Source organism: Limanda limanda, chromosome 12 (genome assembly GCF_963576545.1).
Source record: "Limanda limanda chromosome 12, fLimLim1.1, whole genome shotgun sequence".
NCBI lineage: Eukaryota > Metazoa > Chordata > Actinopteri > Pleuronectiformes > Pleuronectidae > Limanda > Limanda limanda.
This window is the reverse complement of record NC_083647.1, coordinates 11,252,318-11,272,445: the sequence shown is the minus strand read 5'-3', so window position 1 is coordinate 11,272,445 and position 20,128 is coordinate 11,252,318. Positions and strand designations below refer to the sequence as shown.

The window sequence follows — 20,128 nt, the reverse complement described above, 5'->3', positions numbered from 1 at the left end:
TGAGTGCCCACTGAGCGGAGAGCTCTATTTCCTTTAATACTTAGAGGGCAAAGGGGTCAAAACCATTTTACCCAGCTAAAGAAATGGGGCTTTGTGATGAAATTTAACTTCAGACTAATAAACAGAAATGAAAAGGGTAGAAACCATCGTTAAGCTAAATATTAAGTTACGTCATTCCACTAAGTGCTACTGCTAAGTGGAGATGAAGAGCATAATTTCGTGTTGATAGCCAACAGATGTAGTTTACGTCACAAGCCGGAAAATCCACCAGTGTTGACATTCTTTAAACTAAGTAGATGTGAGTTAATGGTCAGGGGTCCACAGCTCATAATAAAAACCTGAAGCTGTAGTAAAAAGATATTTTGTCAATCACTGATTGATGACTGACTGAACTATCAGCTTAAAAAATAGTTTGAGGGTACATCGACTTAGCATAGACTGGTGCTGCTTTCATTCCCCTTCGCACCCTGAACGGATGTTCTGCTCAAAACATTGATAGGTTTAGTTTTTTCTCTACATGAAAACCACTTAATCGCTCAGACATGGAGCCAAAGAAGAAATTACCATGTGTGGCTGAAGAGGATGCTGTTGCTCAGTAAAAGTAACATGGTGCTGCTTTAATAAGCATACATAATTGATGTACAATGTCTCATATATATCCCATTTTATACAGGAAATAGAGTACAACCATTCACAGCTCTCGTAGGAATAAAGGCATAATAAAAGCAAAATATCTGATTTATAAATTCTTGAGAAAATTGTGACATTCAGCTATTTGAAGGGTTATACATCAAGAATCAAATTGCCCTTTTAAGACACACACAGACACACAGACACACACCTCTTGGCATCCTCAAACTTTCCATGAGTCAGGGCTGAACTCACGAGAGTCTTGTTCTCGCTGCACTACTTGCTCCACGGTCCAAACTGGGCTGATCCAACAACACAGTTCCCATGCACAACCTCACGGGGAGTAAAGGATGATTTGGCAACTAAGAGCTGACCACTTGAGAAAACTCGGTTTACGCTCCCTGACTAATCATAGGTTTGATCTGGAGTGTAGTGGGAAGCTATTACCCTCACTACACCACTATGAATTTGAATAAGGCTTCCATATCCTTTGTCACTTCTGTCTTTACTTTTGGTTTTGAGTTTCCACTGTGTCTGGCATGTGAAATTCCCTTCCTCCTTCCTCCTTCCTCCTACCCATATCTTTCCATAATACGCTGCTGTGCTGCGGACCGAAGTCCATGCCGGGTAAAAGGGAGGGGGGGGGGGGGGGCTAAGGACAAAATCAACACCATACTTTCAGAATATAACCTCTCCTGATGGCATAGAATCATTATCTTTTACCCCCTTATGCATATCTCAAAGGGGTGAAATAAAAGATACGATTTGCTGCTCTGAAATGACAACGTCAAACTTGAACATGCACTTGACTCCAGCCCCTGCTTAGCTCCAAAGCTTTGTTGACCACTTCAGATACAGGCTCCACGGCTGACGTTATCTGTGGCCGATACCACACCACATGTTTCAGGGAAAAACCACCACGGTGGACCACTCGCTGACTTTGTTGAAACGCGGCGTGCAGAGGAATGCAAATGACCTGGTCAACATGCAAGTCTGAGATAAGCCGAGCACACTGTCCCGTCATGCAATGCAAAGTTTTTCCATCCTGCGATCCACACAGACAAAGACTTGTGATCTGCATCCTTTACGACTCATGCGTTTTGATGCTGCGCTCTCAAAATACTAAATACCCAATCCTGAATCATACAGACAGTGTGAATGTCAAAGTGTCTGGTCTTGCTCAGTGTCTCTTCAGCATCTGCAAACACTTCTCACCGATCTCTGAGGGATCTGAAGCCACTGTGGTAAGGTAGTGCCTATTACTGTGCCACCCAGTTCTTAAATGTACAGTACATACAGTACATGTTTTCACTTAAATATAGCAGAGTAGAGTGTATTTTACCTGGTATCCTTTTAAATATATAGTAGTTGTGTTAATTTTTTATGTTTTGTATTTTAATGCGACCGAAACTACAGTGTTTACTTAAAGATATTTTTGTGAATTTACCATTTATCGATGGGATAGGATGCATGCATTAAAATGTGTGTGTTTCCTTGTTTTAGCCATTGACGGTAAAGACGGATGACATGACTGCACCATTGCCACCCCACTGGATAAAGTGTAGGTCATAAATCCTGCCTCCTCCATGTTAGTTGATTTGACCGGGGTACATGTTTAATACATTTTGTTTAGGTTACGCTTAAGAGGATTTCTGTCATTTTAGGTCGATTTTAATCACAAAAAATGCTTGATGCTATGAAATCTAAGTGACCCCTCACGATTGACAGCTGAGACGGACTCGTGATTGGTCAAGCGTGTGTATCAACGGAACCTCTGTACTGCAGCTCCATCTCCTGATCGCTACTGCTCAATGGTTAGAGGGAGGAAGTGCAGATGCATCGTCCATCTTGATTTACAGTCTTCAGCTGTCCTGATTTGTAGGCCTTCATTGGCTTTACTGCCGTTGGGGCTTTTGCAGTGTTAACAGTAATAAACTTGATGATAGAAATGGGAAAATGGATAAAAAAAAACAAAAAACGATGAACAGCGATTTTCTTTCCAACAGAAGAAACTTATCAAAAGCTCCAGCTGCTTTAGAGCAATTTGTTAACATTAATGTTAATGGAAGGAAAAATTGTTCTTGGGATTAATCGGTTTAAACCTAAATGCCTATTTAAGTTTTGGCATAACTGCAGTGAATGGTCTATAAAATTAAACTACCGTACCAGGGGCAGTGAACAGCTCACACTAGTTTAAAGCATCTGTTTTCCGCACAGCTACCAATTGACCCAATTGGCTGAGGCTGTCAAATATTTACTCACTACATCTGCCCTGTTGGTCGAGAGAAGAGAACTGTTCTTAATTCTCACATGTGAGGGGAGCATTAATTTACAAAACTTGTTTTTGTTAAATTATGATCTGAAAGCATTCATTTACAAACTTCTTGTGGCCCGTCTTTTCACACAGCTCAGTGGACAGACCTGTTAAATCATACCTCACAGAATAGTTGCGGAGACGGCTTTGTCCCCTTAAATATATGGTCCAGTGCAAAATTTCCATTTCGGAGTCAGAAACCACAATTTTACAGCATAAGTACACAGCCTTGACAAAACACAACACTCTCTTTGTTTCACAACTGCGTCAATACAGTTGTTAACTCACATACATAACCATTAACCAAGTCAAGGCTGGAGAGACAGTGTAGTATTTGGACTCAGTTAGTTGAATTTTTAACCTCAAGTTAATTTTGTCTCAACAAAGTCACCAAGAGTGTTAACTAAGACCATTTTATCCTTAACGGATCACAATACCTCACATTCCTCTGCGTGCACAGATCACTAATGTTGTTGCTAAAACAAAAATGGTTGGAATTCCAGGAAAAAAAACTCCCAACACCTCATTGTAATTCTTTGAATTCCAGTTTCCTGTCTGTTAAGCCGAGGTTAACATTTACAGACAAAGGTGTGTTAATGCTACGAGCATGACCTTCCCTTCTCTTTTGTTGACTCCCCCGAATCCAAATCCCCTGGACAGAGGCAGTGATGCTGTACGACAATGCAACGTTTGTAAAGTTAACGTTAAGTGATTTTATGTGAAGAAAATGTCCAAATAAAATAAAAAGTCTGAGTGTATGACTTCATTTGATGAGCAGCAAATGAGTGTGACAAGTGTATGCCAGGTGATTTATGGAAAAGACCTGGATCTGTTTCCCTGCCGAAAGCAGAAGGGACGTTCACTCATGAGGGGCTCGATGACTAAGCAGTCTAGAACTAATAATGTTAAGTCTACGCTTGCTTCCTTTTCAGTGTGAGCTTATCAGATGGTTGACAATGCAGACAGTTCATAAACTTCTCCGCCTCTGACATCATTGTTACGTGAATGACATGCAGCGCCTAATAAGGAGGTGCCAGAGGTGAACAGAAACTCAGAAATGGATACCACAGCACCTGGTTATTAACTTTTCCAAAAAGGCCACAGTCACGAGTATGACAGAGGTGATCTCTGTCTGTCTGAAGTACTTTGTGTATGAGATATAAAGCATTCTTTGTGTAATAGTTTTTTACATGCTCGGTTAACGACAGACACATTGAAGAAACAGGCTTCTTGCAGTAAGCCCCACAGTTGCTGTATGATTTAGCACACAATACTGATGCATCATTTTTTATAGCTGACTATCCCCACCTTCTTGAACATGATGAGCCCCAGCATGCAGCCGTGATGCAACTTGTTCGTTGTAAGACCTTGAGAGTACTTGACTCGTATTACCACATCAATTCATGCAAACCAGCTTCTATGCAGATAACCATGTAAATTCTACCCTGGACAAGCTATAGATTTGTTCTTTCACATTCAAAACCACAAACTAAGCCATGTGCCTGGTTTATCCAACTTGTGTTTCATACTCTTTACAGGATGGAGCTATTCAGTTCTTTGTATGCAGTCAATTTGAGTAAAAAATCTAGACTTATTGGAAAAATATATACTATAGCACAAGTTCTACACAGAGAGAATATAGATAGAATTGCCATCAACAGCAGATTACAATCAAGTTGACTTTGTTATACAAAGAGTTTCAGAAATCACCTCTTTCCCAGTCTAATGTGTCAGTCCAGCAGTGAGGAAAGTCCAGGATTAATTCCAAATAAAAAATTTCCAAGCTCCTCTCCAATCCCTCCTGTGACCAGACTTTAATGTGACGAATGATGAGTGTGCCACTCACAGTTCAAGAGAAGCGGTTTGCCAAAGAGACACACCTGCATGAGTATTTTAACAGGACTGACGCTAGGACTTACAATGTGATGTTGTGTCTGGCTGCTGACCATTCGTGATCAAACCAGAAAACAGAATAGAAACAGGAACAACACAGCGCATAATGATTCTCAGCATGCAAATACTTCTCCTACAACTGCAGGCGCACTTAGCATCAGAGAGAGAGAGAGAGAGAGAGAGAGAGAGAGAGAGAGAGAGAGAGAGAGAGACTGTCTCAGCAGCCCCTCTGAATACCAATTGATTGGTTTGCCTATAAAAATCAGCCGACCTGAGACTTTCACAGACATATAACTTTTGGCTCTTTTATCAGCTGATATTTCAATATTGGAATTTTTTTTTGGGGCACTGACCCCAATCCATATCAGTCGGGCGCTAGCTTTAAAAAAATTTAGATTATTTATATGCTGCCACTTGCATAAGTGTTCAGTAATTTCCTGAGTATATAAAACAAACAATAAGAGTAGGAGTGTAAGCACTGTGGGCAGAAAATCCCACAAAAAGTACAAGCCCCTACCTGCTCAGTTAAGTAACCTACACAGCCGCTCCTACCTTCCCACCTTCCTACCGGATTCATCCTGACTCACCTATCAAAAGGCAATAAATATGAGCCCATTGTACCATGAATCATATCTGACACAGGCTTGATCACACATGTACGATCAGGAATGATAAAACAAAGAACATATTGGTAACTTCAGTGATAAGTTTCATCATGAGTCATTTCTTGTTCTTTAGGTACCTGACACTGTCTTGACAGCTCCATCCATTAATTCCATCACCTTGGGCCATCTTTTTTTATAACAAGTGCTGTTAGTTTAGGAAAGAGCTACACAAGATGAAGTCTGCTCAGTACATTTTGCAACCTTTTCTTGCGACATACCCATATCTTACTTGGCAAGGTCTAAAGCACATTCTTGCTGATTTCTCACATGTTTTTCTTCACTATTGCATGAACAGAGTTACTATTTGTGGATTCACTGACCAGAGAAATTTCCTCTCCCACATTAAGACATGTAACACGATGGAAACTCCTTGTTCCTAATTGGCAGACAGAAAAAAACCCAACTTCAAACTGGCTCTCCAGCTGACCGCTAATCCGCTAACTTATCTTTCAGAGCCAAGGGCACAGTGTGTGACCCTGTTTCCCTCGGGGGATAAAGGGAGAATCATGTTTGCACTACATCTTAATAAAGGCCTTCCGCTCCTCAACATTCACTCCCAACTTCCTTCTTCCGCACCCCTCCACAACCTCAGGCCCCTAACCTCCCCCCACAGGGGATTTTGGGAGAGGGAGGTGGTCTTGTGCTGATCCCCATGAGAAAAACTCCTCCTCACCTGGCATCGCTGAATGGCTGACCCCCCAGGAGGGCAGGAGGCGCAAGCAATAAGGGTGCCGCAGAGGATTAGGCCCTGAGTCTTCACAGACCATTATCAAACAGCATGAGTCAGAACACTGGTGATTAGACACTGAAACGTGGATTTACTTCTTATCCGTTGTTAAAGGAAAGAATTCGGGCCACTTCAAGAGTTTTCTTTAAACTTTCCTTGATACTGTAGATACAGAATGATTTGATTTCTACCTGCGTCTAGCCTCACAATAAACCTTCCATCCTGTGTTAATAACTAGCCTGAGAGACGGTAAATAAATCACAGTGGACAACAAAGACTGACACACACACACACACACACACACACACACACACACACACACACACACACACACACACACACACACACACACACACACACACACACACACACACACACACACACACACACACACACACACACACACACACACACACACACACACACACACACACACACACACACACACACACACACACACACATTCCACACTGACAGTCAAGGTCAAACTGTTGTGCTGGGAAGTTTTGGGGGAATTCTGATGAGAGTCAATCAATTTCAGTCATCTGTGTGTTATTAAATATCAGAAATTCTTGTAAATGTTTTTTTAATGATTGTGTAAAACACAAAAAAGCAGCAAAAAAGTTAGGCAAGTCTTGCAAAGTACTCGCGTCAGGTTCTAGGACAAACACAATTTAATCAATCGACCCTATTATTTACGCATCAACAGAGACAATGGACAAAACCCGCTCTCAAGAATTAAATGAACAATATTTAACTTTGGCCGCTAGGAGTCTCTCAATCAATACAATAACAAAGACTAGTTTGATGACATTGTGAAGCAGCATGGGATCATGGGAGATGTCTTGTCAACCATTGCTGATGAAAATCTCTGACTCAGGCGCAAATCATGTTCAAATATGAGTATTTAGGTTGTATTCACGTAACGCAAAAAGCAGCAACAATGCATTACGAGTGACCAATAGAACATTGGATGGAAAATAAGCCAACTTGCTAGTAGTGTGTTTTTCCTTTGTCTTAGGTAATGTGCTCCTGAAGTTATATAAGAGACAGACAAAGCAACAGTTAAGAGGATATGATGCAACTAAAAGGCGAACCCAAAATACATGTCCCGTTATCTGCATAAAATTGAGGATTTGTCGGGGTTTGAACTTTTTTTGAAACATGACTTATTATGTCTTTAAAAAACGAGATGTTTCAAAGAGGCAGGATTCTCAATGTTACAAATTTACAAAACATAAAGCTCCGTTTTAATCCTGTAAACCTCCCCTGTGCCGGACCGTGGCTCTTAAAGGATCCAGCCGTGCCAAATGACCTCAGTGCAATGGCATGTGATGATCCACTTAAGAAACTCCTCCGTTAACAAGCCCCCCCTCCCACCACCACCTCCACCATCAAGAACCCTTCAGGCTGTAGCAGCACTGCCAGCTCAGGATCTATTCAAAACGCACATTTCCTCCGGACAACACACACCAGCTGGGCTCCGAGGTGCGAGTCCATTGTAAACTTTACCACCAGTTTGACAGTCTACAACCAAACTGCGCTCCTGTTAGCGCCTCTCTGCAGAGTCCACACAGGCTGGTGCGGAACAGCCATGTGAAGTGGAGGGAGGTCGGAGGGGGGGGTCACTTCATTTACTTCACATTTAGCTGTTTATCACATGCAGTGTTTTAAAGGGTGTGATGCTGCTCTCCCTCTAGTTAAGGCCTTATTAACACTTACTTTATTCTTGCTTTGGAACAGACGAGTTATGTTTTCGTCCTGCCATAATAAATTACACGCAAGAGCATTAATTACACAAACCATCTTCTGCAAAAACATGTAATTACCATCACAAAGCCATTATTGTGTGTAGCATCATATGTGCAGGGAAATATTTTGAGTGTGCTGCTTGCTTGCGAAACCATCAACCGAATGTTTTGTGGTGTTATTCAGGAAGACGATAAAGAGTTTTATAGATTCAAATGAGTTCCTAAGAGGTCATCGAACAGGAACAGCCGTGGCATAGAGCCTGTAACTAATGTGGGTAATCCACCTTAAGAGCTCTATAAGGAAGAAGGCCATTGTAGGAGCTGTAAAATGATTTACATTGAAATAAATTCTTTTGTGACGGGTACGGGAGCCTGAGCTAGACAATGAAATGAAGCACAGTGAAGGTAGGAGTTGTATACATTATATTACAATTGCAGCCATGTCATGTAATGACTTACATAAACCTGTGCAACTTGAGCAAGACGCTGCAAACATGGAGGACGAGGGACTCTCTGGAGTTTCAGCTGAGTGTCAGTGCATGACTTGAAACCTGAACAGGAGTGGAGTCAGGCTCACCTGAGGCTGCTGGTAATTAATGCTATGGGCGATTAAGCAGAGAAAGAGTTCCAGTCAAGAAGTTCCATTAACAAGCCCACTCAGGGACGCGGCCATCCCTGCCATCATCTGTCTGCATCCACAAGCCTGTGTCCACTGGTCTGGAAAAGCTGCAGTGAATGGAGATGATCCCTCAGTCCTCCCCCCAGAACCCCTTTAAAGCTGCTCAATCTGCACACGCAGCTACATTCCTGCCTGAGGTTAAGTAAGTCAGCAGGAACCCTTATCTTTGAGAGGGCCGCCTCAGGTCTACTGATGACTTAAGTTCCTATCACTGGATTGACATCCTACCACAACGTTCCAATTAGAAACTCATCAACCCCGAAACGGATATGCCTGGTGTCCACACTACTGCGGAGGGATCAAGCCGCTAAAAGTTTGAAACTCTGCTTGTCCTCACAGGCTGCATTTTTTCTGACACTCACAACCGCTTGCAGATTGGTTCTATGCAATCCCGACGTAGCCTCCATTTACTCGTCAGGCCCCTATCGCATGACCCACTTCCCAAGGAGGAAAACAACAGGCATCAGCCTCAGCTACCAGTGTAGAACACAACATGGATAATCAGTAACAAGCGTTGCTGACCCTGTTGTGCAGTTAAATTCTGCATTTGCCAACATGCATAGGAGATTATCTATTCTTCGAGCAATTCCTGTTCACACCGACACAAGCCTAGGTGGTCACAGGATATGTGTTGGTATGGACGGGGATCAAAACTGAAGTAGAGCAAAAAGGCTTCTGTAGACAGAGATGGTTTAGGTTTTAAAATGCTGTTTCCAAACAAGAACATATGGATGTAGCCCTAAACGTACATTTGTTTTGTTAACATTCATATATTTCACATGTGGGACACAATCATTATAATCACGCTGATTCACATTCCAGCATGGTCATGATAGTTTAACTTTGGTGGAAATTGTGATGGGTCTCATATACTTCTCCTGTCATCCATATTGGCCTGGAAAAGTATTTAGAAAGAACAATGGAAAAAAACACTTTCAGCAGCTGAGAAGAATACCTGGGTAGATCTTGGAGCACAGCCCAAACATATCCTTTTAGTGATTGGTGGTGAAAATAATCAAAACAACCTAACTTTCAAATCCCTAAGGCCCTTCAGAGAAATTTGTGCTGGAGTATAACCTTGTCATTGTTTACCTTGACCAGACAGGGGGCTTCCTTTCACCATGTGCATTCCTCCTGCCTGTTAACCGGTTCCAATCATCACCCCACGTAGATAGCGCACTACCAGCAGCCCTGCCCCTTAATTACCGCCCATCCATCCAAAGCAGGAGAGCGAGGTCAGTCACACATTAACTCCAACTGGTCCACAAACAACAAAACTGAAAGCTGCAGAGGGTGTTCCGTCAGGCCAGGGTGATTTCGTGCTCCACATCTGAGTTGCAAAATGAGTTGTGGGACTGTGATGTCAGCGCAGAATGGCCTTTAGAGGAAATGGACAAACACATTTTCATGAGGGCGGCACACGTCTCCGTAAGCCAAAAGCTTCTCCCGGCCAAGGCTGAACCAAAGGGACAGGCGTAGGGGAAAAAGGGAACCATTGACACATTGGTATTCTTCAGCCAAAGTCGAAGCCCAGTGCCAAATGTGTTCAGTGGAGAGAGGAGGCGTGAGGGGCGCTTGGGGGGTTGAGGGACAGAGCAGGCAAAGAGATACAAAGAGTCCCTGTGTCAATGCAGTGGCTCTGCGACTGAAGATAATGAACGCTAAAATAATATGTAATTTGAGTGGCCCCCAGCATACAAGGTCAGCACCGCTGGCTAGACTAACCATCTTGGCTGTCGGTGATTCTGGTTGGATGTGCGAGTGTTCAGGAGTTTTCAGTTGTATGAGGAGGGGGGGCGGGGGGTTGGCCAAGCTCCACAGACACACAAAGAGCCTCTCTGCCAGCTGGGACTGTAGGAGGGGAGTTCATTGCTCTCTCAGCTCTGCCTCGACATTTCCTCTATTCTCCAATTCCAGGGATTTTTCCATTCGCCTCTACTGTACTGTGCTTCTTCTGTGTTTCTTCTATGTTAGCGCAGTGTCGCAGCTTTCAACCAAACCCACCGTCGTTGTAGAACTCCTGCTCATTAAATCCCCATGTCATAGAACTGGTCAATTCATAAGCAGCAATTACCAAAGCATGGATTACACTGGTTATAATGGCATTGACCTTACCTTCCCCCATTGGGCCCTGGTGGAGAGCAGAGTGGGACCCCTCTGGCATGGCACTCAGGCCTCTGGAGCTGACAAAACAAAACATAAAGGCTCAAACACAACCCTAGCAATTTATGTCCAGACTTGGTAGTGACAGCTTTGAAATACTTCTCATTTGTGATGACCTCAAAAGACACTTTTGGTTTCTCTACTCATGTTTCGCTTGACTGACCCGGCTCATGGAGAGCAGAGACAAGGTCTTATATAAAAGGGAAATTCTTCTCATTCCCCGGGTCGCTGCTCTGCATTAGCTCATGCCGAGCACTTGGTAATGTATAGTGTAAGCAGGTTTGAGATATGAAGGGGCTGACTGTGATATAAGCTCATGCTAATCGGTAGAAAAAAAGGGAAGGAGTGAGAGTGAGTCCAACTTGCCATTAATGGGCACTTAAGAGATTTAGCAGCGACAAAGTAAACATTAATGGATTTGGGAACCTCCCACATTTTAGCCATATAAAAACGAATTACCTCCACCTAGAAGGTTATGTTTTCACTCCTGTACGTTTTTGATGGTTTGTTTGAGAGGTAGAATCTGCAAGAAAATACTCCTTCATTGGTTTGGCAAATGTTGCCACGCCACATCAAAACAAGTCTCTCATCATCAGTGTAACTGTCCAGTAAGATAACAGTTTCACGCCTGGTGTCATGTATTTTTCTAATCCCTCATGCCAGGCTCTGGTTCTATTAATGATGAGATATGTCCCCTCAGAGCCGCTGTGCAGCCACTTTTTCACATCACTGCCTCTCTGGCTCCTTAACATGAGAACTCGTCTCTGTGTGATTCCTAGTGAGCCTCCGGCCTTTTAGACATCACATTCTTGGGCCAGCTAGATCAGAGGAGCAGGAATTCTTCGGAGATTAGGATAGACATTGTTCCTAGTGCGTTTGCTAGCCGCTGTGCCAGACGGACAGTCAGGCCAGCCGAGCCCAGGCCAAGCAGAGTCCGCTGCCAAGAGGTCCGCCAATTAAGATGTGCAGGCATGCCAGGAGCAAAGTCACAGGGCTGGTTCTGAACATTAAGACCACTGGTCCCTGCAGCTGCAGCCTGGACTGACGTAAAACTTGTTTACTACACACGAATCTCTGCAGCCACAAAACCTATTTTTCTCTTCATCTTAGGGCAAAGCACACGAGTCAGGGAAAAATCTGTCCAACGTATCACAATGACATGAGTTTTGTTTTACTCGTACTCTGACTTTTGGCTTGGAAGGTCACTTTGATTATTACTGCCCGCGTTTTCAGACATTAACTCGAGAAAATTTGGTCTGGACACACTTTCAACAGGAAATTGTCTGGAACATTCGGACAAGGGAATGAGTAGCACATGGCTAGATCATGCAGGACATAATGTATAAATTCCGTGGTGGAAATCACATGTTTCTGGTAGCAGCACATCGACATTACTGTCGGCATTTATCCCCTTAACCTTTCAAATCTCTTCTTTCCAAGTTGACATCTTTGTCGACGTCTTCTCCCTGTATGATGCCTCTTTTTTTCCTCCTGAGATACTCGTTTTCTTTTTTTTCCAGTTTTGTGTCACATTTTAGAAACGTCAGACATAAACTGTAACTTTTCCTACTGTATTCTCACATACATTAACATGGATATTTTATCTGTAAGAGCAAAAGGGATAAGAAATGACTATATGACGTTGATTTATGCTTGTGCAGGTCTTCCACGATGGAGATTTCTCATAGCACCTTTGATCGAGCTTGGTTAATTGTTTTTCAAGTGGTGGGTTAGTTTGGGAAAACCCTTGATAAGTGGTATTCATGTTGAGAGGCAGGCTTTGAAATGGTCTCAATGAAAAGTGAACTCATAAAATCCTCTGATAATCCTGCTCTGAGCCCACCGTGCTTACGGACCAGACCACAACTATGCTAATCTTCCTTTGGTCAATGAGAGACTAGACTGGGAATAATGGGCTCAATCCTAGATGCACTGTAGACGTCTGGGCCTTAAATTTGTTTATCCCTTATTGAAGGTTGCAGGTGGTTTGGTCGGCGATAATGAAATGTTGAAAATGTCAGGACATTTTAAATCCGTGAAACCAACAATCGTAACACTTCTAGCCAGAATTCAACAATCGTAACTCAAGAGCTTTCCCCTCCTTGTTTGCTGACATACAATAATTCCAAATCCGTGTTTTCCTAGAGAGGGGGCACGGACAAATTTAAGATCCTAAAGAAAACACTAAGCACAGACCGACATTCATACCAAACTCACCACCTGTGCTTGAACTAGCTGCCATTTCAGACAAATGGGGGAGCATTTGGTTCCCACAGCTGATGACTGCATTACCCGCAGCATGAACCTCCCACATGGGAATCTGGAGCTTGCCCATTTAATTGAAGGCAGATGCTGCAAGAGCCAATCTGATGGTTATTAAAAGACCTGCAATGGCTCACTTCTTCAGATGGACTGATAAACTTCCTTGTTCCTCTAATCGCTGTGGCTTTACACTGATCCAGGCGGTCGAAGCCTGAATTCCTTTCTTTAAAACACAACAAACAGATGATTTAGGGGAGGACAGATGCTGACCGAGATACTGCGCTCATGCGAATAAAGAGAACATTTATACCGAGTCATCACCACGAAGCTGTTAAAAGACAAAATACGCACGAACACAGATCCCTTGAACCAAGACCTCAGGCCTGACACGTTCAAGGGAAAAGCTCCTCGGGGGTTGATGAATATCTGCAGTGTTTTTCACAACTGACAGACAGTCAAGGTTATAGCAAGAAGTGAAACCACTGAAAATGTGTAGAAAGGAAGCAAGAGAGCAACATGACTTCTGCTATCAGGTAGACATGTCACTTTCTCTGTCTCTCCAGGAAGGGATATACTGACACAGACAAGTTGGAAAGGATGTGACATCATATTTAACCAAGAAGACTGCTGCCAATAATGGAATGTATTTACATTTAAACCCTGATTTATTATTCCAACAGTCTCCAAAGAAAATACCTGTCCAGATTGACCTATTGCAAAGTGATTTATGTGCAAAACTGATGACGTACAGTTTGGACCCACAATCAGATTCCAAAAAAGGAACTGAATCAGCCCTTTGTGCAGAAATTAATAAGGCAAAATGTTTTCTTTGCCTCATGCAGATCAATTTGATGGGACGAGAGGCTAAAAATAATCCATACAATTGTTGCTGCGCTTCTCCGTCACAGTTAGCGACCTACCGCATCACGCCGCTTTCACTGCCTGTCCCAACAAGGCCCACGGGAGTCCGAGAGCATGACACAAGTCCTCTGGGACGTCTCTACTCAGACACGGGGGATCGGATTTCTTTAGGGACACCGTCAGTCTGGACGGATGTTTATGTTTAGAACAAATACAAATCCAATCTAGCCGGGTAGGCTGAGGTCCGGAGTCCTACGGGCTATCTAAGGAATAGAGTCTTTATTATTTCAGCACTGGTGCCGTGTTTATTCTTGCATGACCTCTCTCTTACCCTCTACCCTGACAGAAAATACCCCTTGACAAACATCTTTTCTGTGAGTGCCCTCTTTCCCACAACACTGCTGCAGATTGTCCACTGACACACAAGCCTTGAGAGACTAACAGCTTTTCATTCACTGGGGAAAACAATAAAGCCCTGACAGTCTCTCTTCATCTCAATTAAATACAACAGCTCCAACAAAAGGCGCAGCCCTAACCCGTGACTTCCCACAGGCGCGCAGAGTACGAGCCTCTTATTTTAGTCCGCTGCATTTTTCAGCACGTTTTTTAAGAATGGACAATAACTGATCCAACCCTATGAACACCCGCAGGGCACTGTGAGGAGTTATGCCCATATGGAGCACGTACACACCCTGGCCAAAATAGCCCTTAATGGGAGAATAATTGTTCCCCGCTGTGCTGAAAAGAAGGAAACAGCTATTTTCACCTCCACGCCAGTGACCTTTAACCACCAGAATGCTTACCTGGCAAGTGAGGTTGGCAAGTGCCATCTTATTTGGGAGATGATATGAAAACATTCCCAAAGTTTAAAAATCTTTAGTGTTGAACAACCGGGGGGTTCGTGGTCCTCCATGGCGTCCTGCAATGTTTGAAGGGGGGAATCAGACACCCAGCCTGGAAATAGAACTTTCAATGTGGCCATTTAAAGGTGCATTACACCACATCTGCAAACAGCTCCCCCGTGCCTCCGTGAAAGCTCCTCAACATCATAACAACAACAATTTAAATGGCACTCTGTAGAACGAATACCTCCAACGAAATCCCAACAGTCCACCAAATTGCACACACTCTTTTCAGACACCCATCGAAGTCTTGACATTTCCCTGAAATTTTCCAGAGGGGCAACACAAATGTCCGAGTCCATTGCTCAGTACATTTTCCTGAAATGTTCCTGCCAGCCGCCTAGTAAAGTGCAACAGGAGGATTTAAAGTAGGCAAGCTGCAGTGTTAATCACTTTTCAAACACATGATGGATGCAAAACTAAAATGAAAAAATAATTCCAATATCTCAGGAAGAAAAAATGAGTCAGACAGGTAGAGGATGCCTACAAAGATGTCAACTTGGAAAGATGGAAAAATTCGAAAGCCTTTGGTGTGCTGTAAACAAAAACATGTTATTTCTATGTCCTGTCACCTGCATGCTCAAGCCAGGCGACAACCCTCATCTGAATGTTGCAGACATTTTCCTCCTGCTGTGTTCTTCATGTGTTAAAAGACAAACTGGCAAATATCCTAAGCCAATTTTCATGAGTGAAAACAGTCCCCTAAATATCAAGATCCATGCTTTATCCCCTGGGAAATTGGGAAACAAATCCTGCAGTGTTAGGAAAGGGATAAATATTCCCAGATCCATCCCTTCTCCAGGTCACTAATTCATGCCAAATGTTTACGGGTTCTTTCTTGGCCCAGTCCCATACTTTTTTTGTTTAATCCTGCAAACAGAGAAACAAACAAACGGACAGGGGTGAAAACATAACCTCCTTGGCGCATGTAAACATTCTGACCTCCCTCTGGTGTCTGCTGAATCACTTATGGCACACACACTCTCTCAACTGTCAAACACAAACACACAGTGTCTACAGGTCAGGTTTAAAGCTGACCTTTAACTCTCACTGTGAAATCCGAGCTGTGACTTGCAAAAGCTGGAACTTCATGGTCCCTTGAGATCCTGGTATCTCCTAAGCGGCATTAAATCCGTGTTAAACCGCTGCACAACAAAGAAAGTGACGCCAGGGTTCTGCAGCTCTGCTAATTTTAATCACAGCTGCAGCATACCAAGACTCAGGAGGAAGAATCCAGGAGCCAAGTCTGTGATCCAAGACACACTCGGGCTGCTTCCTGTCTGGACCACCTGGAAGAGAGCGTTGTTCCTTGCGTCGAAGCAACATCTATCCTCAAAATGAAGTTCAGAGGTTATTGTGTTGACGGGTCAAGTGAGGTCAGGGGAGAAGAAAATGAAACTTTTCACTGGTAACTGATTGATTCCCGTGCCATTCTTCCCCAGCAGCTGGAAGGGGCGAAATCACTGACCTATGAATAGCCTGCATTTAAAACCTCACTATGTCTCACTGGGGCGCTCATTAGAAAAGGACAATCAGGGCTCCTGGGGGCCAAGTATGGACACCATAGGGGGCTGGTGGAGGGAAAAGAGGAAATGGCAAAATGATTCAGCCTCAGCATGGAGGTGAGTTTGTGGAGAAAAAAAGTCTCATTCCCCTAAAAAAAAAAAAAGACAGGAAAAGAGAAACTGCAGCAGCTTATCAAAGTCCAGTTCACTGAGAGAGCAAAGACAAACACAAGTTATCTGACTGAAACTCCTGCTCTCTCTTTCTTTCTCTCTCTCTCTCTCTCTGATGGACCTGCAGCCCGCATGTCTGAAACTACATAGAAATACACTCACATCCGTGTGCAGTGAATCCGATGAGGCTGTGAGGCTCATCAATGCATGGAGGTGCGTTTAGGTGCTTTGAATTTGATCCAAATTGGACAAAATAAAAAGGTTCTGTGTGGTGGTTTCGTTTGTTTGTTTTGCTGGATGGAGAAGTTTGACGCTAGTAAACTTCACCCCCTGTTCCTTGTGCTTAATGAAAAGCAACTGAACACACAGAGGAACATCCACTGTGTGTAGCTCCAGCACCAGAGAGCTGCTCGGACCTGTTATTTACCTGTTTTCCCCGCTAACCTTCACTCAGCTCACTCTTGGTGAAACTTATCAGAGGAGCTTCACGTACCGAGATTCGCCGAAGTCTTTTCCCCTGGTCCTCGGCGGATTAAAAAAGGTTTTCCCGGTGGGTTTCTTGGTGTGAAGCGTCACGTTACTCCGTCACTTTGTTCATTTCACATGATAGAAGCCGCTCACACACACAGACACACACAGAAACACACACACACAGGTCAGGTCAGCAGCTCGGACTGAAACTCCGCTGCTGCTCCAGGATGATGCTTCTGCTCGCTGCTGCTGCTGCGTTCACGTCCCTGGGAAATATGGGAACTTCAAGTGAACGCCTCAGGAAGAAAAGCGACAATCCTGGGAATCTGAGTCAGAAAATAAAAATATGTTGGTTTATTGCACTCTGCTCCAACTAAACATTCTGAATGTATTATTATTATTACTATTATTATTATTATTATTATTATTGTTTTATTATTATTTAGGCCCTGAGCACTGACAGGCACTGACAGACAGTGAGGCCCTATTGAAATTGTAAGGATTAATATTATTATTTTCCAGGCAAATGAATTGGCTTTTTGAGGTCTTGTCTTGTCTTATTTAATAATAATAATGATAATTATCTATATTGTTTTATTGCTGAGGCCTATTGTGCCTCATCTGGACTGGAAATGACAAAGAATACTAAATAAAGATATTTTGGGTTGGGTTATTTTATTACTTTACTTTCTGTCTAATGATAACACCATTTAAATAATGATTGTTGTTGGTATACGATGTATTAAGTTTAATTTATAATTACATTATGATTATGATTATTAAATTATCAGCAGAGTAGTAGTCCACTAGTCTGAAAAAAAGTCAACTTTACGAGGAGTAAATGAAGGCAACAAAGGAGCGCCTGTTTTTGACAGGCCAGTGTCATCTCTGTGAAAGACAGATGTGTTCCCACATCCTAACATCTGGATCACACCGCTTGGCCTTTTACTCCAGTATAGTTTAACAAACAAACCGAGAGCAGCTGATTATTTTTCACCAAAAAAGTATCTTTCCATGTGTGTGCGAACCAATGACAGGCCTGTGAAAGGACATAACAAACTTTCACCCTGACAATTACATTTATGAGGGTCAGCTCGGCAGAATGGTGGAGCTCACAATGGTGGGCTTCAGTGAATCAATTGGTGGGTGATAATTTATATGCGGCTGATTACAGAGAGAGGGGCGCCTTTGCTTTGGGGGTCTTTGCCCTCCTCCTGGAGACCCTCCCCATGAGGCCTGTGTTTAGAAAAGCAATGTGCTGCATGACTTCAGTCAGTGAACACAATGTGGAAATGGACATTTAATTGTTTGTCTGAGGCGTATAGGACTGAACATGCTCCAGTAAAATGTGCAGGTGAGGTGTCTCGATGATTATATATATATTTAAAATGAAAAGAACAACACATTATGAATAAGACAAAGATGTTATAATGCGCGAAATGAAGTTTAAGTAGCTTTTGGTCATTTGAAGTGGCTGCTAGGCTGCTAAGGCAGAAGATTTGAACATCTAACGAACCAATATCGTCATCTGCTGGTGTAAACATGGTAATGCATGTGCCCTGTGTGTGGGTGGCGTCTTCCTGCCAGTGAAACTCCAATGTTAATGTTAAAAGAAAAAAAGTAAAACATATATTCATGTTTTAATTGATTAACAAGCAAATAAATAAATTGTCAAACAAATAATTAAATATCAGTATCTGAAGGGTCAACACTTTTAAAAGGGAAGTGGTGATGAAAGTCGGTATTAGGATTAAATGTTGTTCTGCTGCTTGACCACACGGTCACAGGGGCTGTGAATTAGAGTTTAAAATGTGTTACTTTAGCTGTTTTCTGGTATGAGTTCAACATGGTCTCTCAGACCTTGTTACTGTGTTGTTAGAGGCCATAGTTGAACCTGCAGCTGCGATTTAGTCTACATCCAGCTGTTGATTCCTGTAGAGGTCATCCACAGGCAACCAGTCATAATAATCTACTTTGCTTTGTTACGTAGTTTTGTTGCTAATTTTGCTAAGAAATGTTGCTAGTTTCCTTTATTTGCTATTTGTGCCAGACTAGAGGATTTTCTGATCATCTGAGTAAGAGAGGGTGGGTGTATAGGCTGCTGGAAAAGCTACACTTGAAATTCCTGAGGTGTACCTTCCAATAACAGAAAACAACCTGTACTTATGTGGCCTATGAGGAGCTTGGATAATAGCTGTGTGTTACTGTAAATAAAAAAGGGAACTGTGGTCGGAGGGAGGCTGACGATGAGCAAAAAAAAACTTTAGCAGACAGGCTTTGTCTTATCTCTGTCTGGGTCTCATACAAAATGTGAAAGCATAAGCAGTTTGAAACTAGACATGCTGAGCACAGACTCACGGATCACTTCATGTGTCAAGTTTGTGTGCAAAAAATGACAGAGCGGATATTTGTGTTTTGGTTAGAAATATTAGAATCTCAGAGGTCACAGGAGAAAGAGCCTGCATGGTATCAGATCGGCTGTCTTTTATTTGTCTGGAAAATAACTGCAATTTGTTTGAGCTTAAGAAGAAAACAGAATGAATCCTAGCTGGACTAAGTACTGTTTAAACTAAGTACTAAAATGCATGATAAACCTTTGTGAGGCCACAATAACAAACAGTATTTATAGGTAAGTAATAAGTGGGTCGCCACTAACCAGATGGTGGTAGTTAGACCCCAGGCACCTCCAGTCAGCATACTGAAGTGCTCTTAGGCAAGATACCCAAATTGCTCCTGACAGCTGTGCCAACAGTGTACTATAGAAAAAGTATGTGTGACTGCGAATTGTACTTTATTTGTATATCACTTTTCTTTACAAGTAATAAAATGCCTTACAACAAACAATATGAAACTCACAAACATTTAGATTGATAATAATAAAGATATAACGCCATAGAAAACCTATGAGAAAAGCTTTTTTGTAATGAAAATATATCTTTAGAAGTGAGATAAAACAGGTAAAAATCCTTTTAGTTATAGCAGCAACAGCAATGAAGCCGAAAGTGTGTGAAGAACTGTGGAAGTTATCAATCACACTTAGGTGAATAACAACTGAAAACCTCCAGGAAAAAATGACCCTCTAGTATATTTTGAGTTATATTTTTATTTAGTATAAACATAACAATGCCGCTTAC

At 42.6% G+C, this 20,128-nt stretch overlaps 1 protein-coding gene across 2 annotated transcripts in view; it reads right to left on the bottom strand.

Moving 5' to 3' along the window:
- The window catches only part of LOC133015275 (pleckstrin homology domain-containing family G member 3), a 34,021-nt gene extending 16,801 nt beyond the window's left edge, over window positions 1–17,220 (bottom strand). For both annotated transcript variants that reach the window (XM_061082437.1, XM_061082438.1), the window contains exons 1-2: window positions 17,017–17,220; window positions 10,775–10,842 (exon numbers count right to left, since the gene is read on the bottom strand). In XM_061082437.1, coding sequence (XP_060938420.1) covers window positions 10,775–10,823 — 49 coding nt within the window. In that variant the 5' untranslated portion in view covers window positions 10,824–10,842; window positions 17,017–17,220. The remainder of the gene's footprint in view (window positions 1–10,774; window positions 10,843–17,016) is intronic.
- Between the last annotated feature and the right edge of the window lie 2,908 nt (window positions 17,221–20,128).